Source organism: Puntigrus tetrazona, chromosome 4 (genome assembly GCF_018831695.1).
Source record: "Puntigrus tetrazona isolate hp1 chromosome 4, ASM1883169v1, whole genome shotgun sequence".
In the NCBI taxonomy this organism is placed as follows: domain Eukaryota; kingdom Metazoa; phylum Chordata; class Actinopteri; order Cypriniformes; family Cyprinidae; genus Puntigrus; species Puntigrus tetrazona.
Genome location: NC_056702.1, coordinates 3,601,000 through 3,604,276, shown reverse-complemented (window position 1 = coordinate 3,604,276; position 3,277 = coordinate 3,601,000). Strand labels below are relative to the sequence as shown.

The 3,277-nt window shown below is 38.1% G+C and overlaps 3 protein-coding genes across 3 annotated transcripts in view; 2 read left to right on the top strand and 1 right to left on the bottom strand.

Moving 5' to 3' along the window:
* LOC122342823 (signal peptide, CUB and EGF-like domain-containing protein 2) overlaps positions 1-1,921 on the top strand; it is a 16,012-nt gene extending 14,091 nt beyond the window's left edge. The window contains exons 14-17 of the mRNA XM_043236955.1: positions 4-186; positions 363-515; positions 607-686; positions 893-1,921. Of these exons, the coding sequence (XP_043092890.1) occupies positions 4-186; positions 363-515; positions 607-686; positions 893-1,039 (563 nt within the window). The 3' untranslated portion in view covers positions 1,040-1,921. The remainder of the gene's footprint in view (positions 1-3; positions 187-362; positions 516-606; positions 687-892) is intronic.
* A 364-nt stretch (positions 1,922-2,285) lies between these two features.
* On the top strand, positions 2,286-3,272 carry LOC122342822 (transmembrane protein 9B-like; the record flags this gene model as incomplete). Its single annotated transcript, XM_043236954.1, has 4 exons — positions 2,286-2,589; positions 2,841-2,932; positions 3,044-3,152; positions 3,249-3,272. Coding segments are annotated over exons 1-4 (324 nt in total), but the record flags the coding sequence as incomplete, so codon positions are not given.
* The window catches only part of LOC122342820 (kinesin-like protein KIF14), a 21,379-nt gene continuing 21,372 nt past the window's right edge, over positions 3,271-3,277 (bottom strand). Inside the window, exon 20 of the mRNA XM_043236953.1 lies at positions 3,271-3,275. Within this exon, the coding sequence (XP_043092888.1) occupies positions 3,271-3,275 (5 nt within the window). The remainder of the gene's footprint in view (positions 3,276-3,277) is intronic.

Genomic DNA, 3,277 nt, shown 5'->3' with positions numbered 1-3,277 from the left:
GAGGAGAGCTGGGAGAATTCACCGGCTATATCGAATCTCCCAACTACCCTGGCAACTACCCGGCCAACATCGAATGCACCTGGACCATCACCCCTCCTCCCAAGCGCAGAATCCTCGTTGTGGTACCTGAGATCTACCTTCCTATTGAGGACGAGTGTGGGGACTATTTGGTCATGCGGAAGAGTTGTGAGTGTTTGCAAGGCTGTGATCTGGTGTTGAATGCATTGGCTCAGCAGGGTGATTGTGAATACACATGTGAGGAAATGGGGGGAGGAGCCGCATCGATGGGCTCATTAAGGCTCTCCTTCATCTCGAATAAGCCACTGAAGAGTTCTTTAGAAGTTTCTTTACTGTTCCCACAGCTCTGCCCAATTCAGTGACGACTTATGAGACTTGCCAGACGTATGAGCGACCCATCGCCTTCACCTCCCGCTCCAAGAAACTCTGGATCCAGTTCCGCTCCAATGAAGGAAACAGTGGAAAAGGCTTCCAAGTGCCATATGTAACGTACGATGGTGAGAAATGAATTGCTGACATGTTTGTATTGTATGATTTGTGTTCAAAGCATGCTGAGTATTTACGTGCTATGTATTGGGCCTCTTTTAGAGGACTATCAGGAGCTCATTGAGGACATTGTTAGGGACGGACGGTTATATGCCTCTGAGAATCATCAAGAAATCCTTAAGGTATAGTACATTCATTTGTCTCATTGTAACTTGATTGTTAACATTGTAAGTCATTAAAATGAGGCAAGTACAAAAATGTGGTTGCCGGTGCAGATCCTAGTAGTAAAAAACAGACAATAGTGCCACCCTGTGGAAGATGGGAAAATATATTGTGCTGGTGTTTTGTAATTGACTTGAAGTCCATTGTTTTCTAATTAACTTTACAGGACAAGAAGCTTATGAAGGCCCTGTTTGATGTCCTGGCCCATCCGCAAAACTTCTTTAACTATACTGCACAAGAGTCTAGAGAAATGTTTCCAAAATCATTCATCAGATTTCTCCGCTCCAAAGTTTTGAGATTCCTACGCCCCTGAATTTTGTGAAATAATCTTGTATGGAATAAATATTTGGCGCTCGAGACAAATTTTATATGACTGACCTGGAACAAATGTATTCCTGAATGTTCTTGGCCGCCATCATACGGATGCGGATTCAAGGCGACTTCTTGGACCTGATGAGATGAGAGCTCACAAGAAACTTTCCTAAATACGTCATTGGAATGTTTTTCTCCTGAAGAAAATGAACTGTTTTTCCAGTGATTGGATTTTAATGCTGCCTTTCTAACAATTATAACATGAACTGCCACCTTTCAAGAAAAAGATTCTTCCTGTTTCATTCCTTTATTGCCCAGAAGTGAATGTGTTACAAAAACACATTAATTACAGCCTGAATTATAGTCAGCAAAAAAGAAGAGCAACTTGATTGCTTGTTATATATTACAGGTCATTTCATCTGCCATTTTTTGTGAAAATATGTTTGACCAGATTATTTTGAAACTTCAGAGAACTACTAAGAGGAAGTTAAAGCAGTTAAAGCTATTTTTGTGAGTTTGAATGTGTTGTACATTATGTAAAAAAAAATTAGCATCAGCTCTCATGTTACTATATTGTATTCTTTTTTTGCATTGTAGCCTTCTTCATACATGACATATATGTATTCGTCATTTGTTTCCAGTAAGAAATCGTAGATGTACACAATATTTTCAGGTACTGGTTAGACATTTATGGTCATTTGATATATTACTTATCGGTTTCTCTGCATTCACTGCTATTACATGTCCATCACCTAAACTGATTTTTGGTTTAAGAGGCTCTTGATGTAGGATTGATTACTCATTAATGACATGCAGAGTAAATTAAATGTTTATATTTTTATGGTTGTACATCTAACGTGTAAATAAAGAAATACACTCAGAATGTCTTTGTTATATCAGATGCAACACAGTTGCAATAGCCTAGATCAGTGATTTACAACAAAAAATCTTGGGTTCTTGTATAAATTTAACTTTTTCTATGTTAAACCCATAAAACAGGAATTATGTCTTATTCGCCCAAGGTTAAAATAGATTAGTAATATTATTATTTCGACATATTACATTTAAATCCTGAACAAAAACATGAAGATGATATCTCTTTTTATCGTTCCATAAATCTGAAAAATACATTGTTTTACGAATAAAAAGTATAAAATGAGACATATTCGCCTACATATAAAAAAAATTAGCATAAGCTAACGCTGTTCGGTCTTACGGAAGAATGGTTCCCACCCACTTGTTTCCGGAGGGAAGTGGTAAAGCGCGGACCGGCTGCTGATGGTCAGCTGATGTGTCAAACGGGGTCCAGCCTTCACGCTTTGCTTTGTTGACGTTTATTTGGAACAGAAGAATTATTGTCCCTGCATACATTGCTAATGTAATATCTATTCGTTATTTTGGTACACCCCTCTCCAATATTTGACGACGTTGTCTTAAGCGGAAGCGAAAAGGATGCATCGATTGACCTCAAGAACCGCTGTCAATCTGTTGACGTTTTCATCGCTAATGTATTTCCTGCTGATATTATCCGCACAAACATCAGAAGCTAAGGTAAAACGTGATATTTATCACCGTGTTTTAATATCTGAACGATATATTTTTTTTTCTAATGTTGGTTGCGGACCTGTTGTGTTGTTGGCATTGCTAACTAGCCGTTAGCATGCTCAGTGTTTTGCGAAACAAACATACCTGATAATAAATGAACAAATCAACATTTTTGTAATCGGAAACTATGTCAGGTGGATTCTAAACTGACCAAAGCATCGTTTATATGCGCTTGCGTTTGTGTGGTCACTTCACAGAATTCAGAAGACATCAGGTGCAAATGTATCTGTCCACCTTATAAGGAAATTGCTGGGCAGATCTACAATCAAAACGTTTCCTTGAAGGACTGGTAAATGAATTACAAGTCTTAATACGAGTCTACGGTAAATTCTGCAATAAAGTAACCCCGTGACTCTCTGTTCACTGATCCATAACTTCTCAAATTCAATCATTTGCACAGTAATTGCCTTCATGTGGTGGAGCCGATGCCCGTTGAAGGCAAAGATGTGGAAGCATACTGCTTACGCTGTGAATGCAAATATGAAGAAAGGAGCTCTGGAACCATTAAAGTAAGTTCAGTGTCTTTATAGGGTACGCATATAAAATGCTAACTTAAAAAAAAAGTTTAAATATTTGAGAAATAATCATCTGTCTCACTTTTACAGGGCACCATTATAGCATATCTTTCTATTCT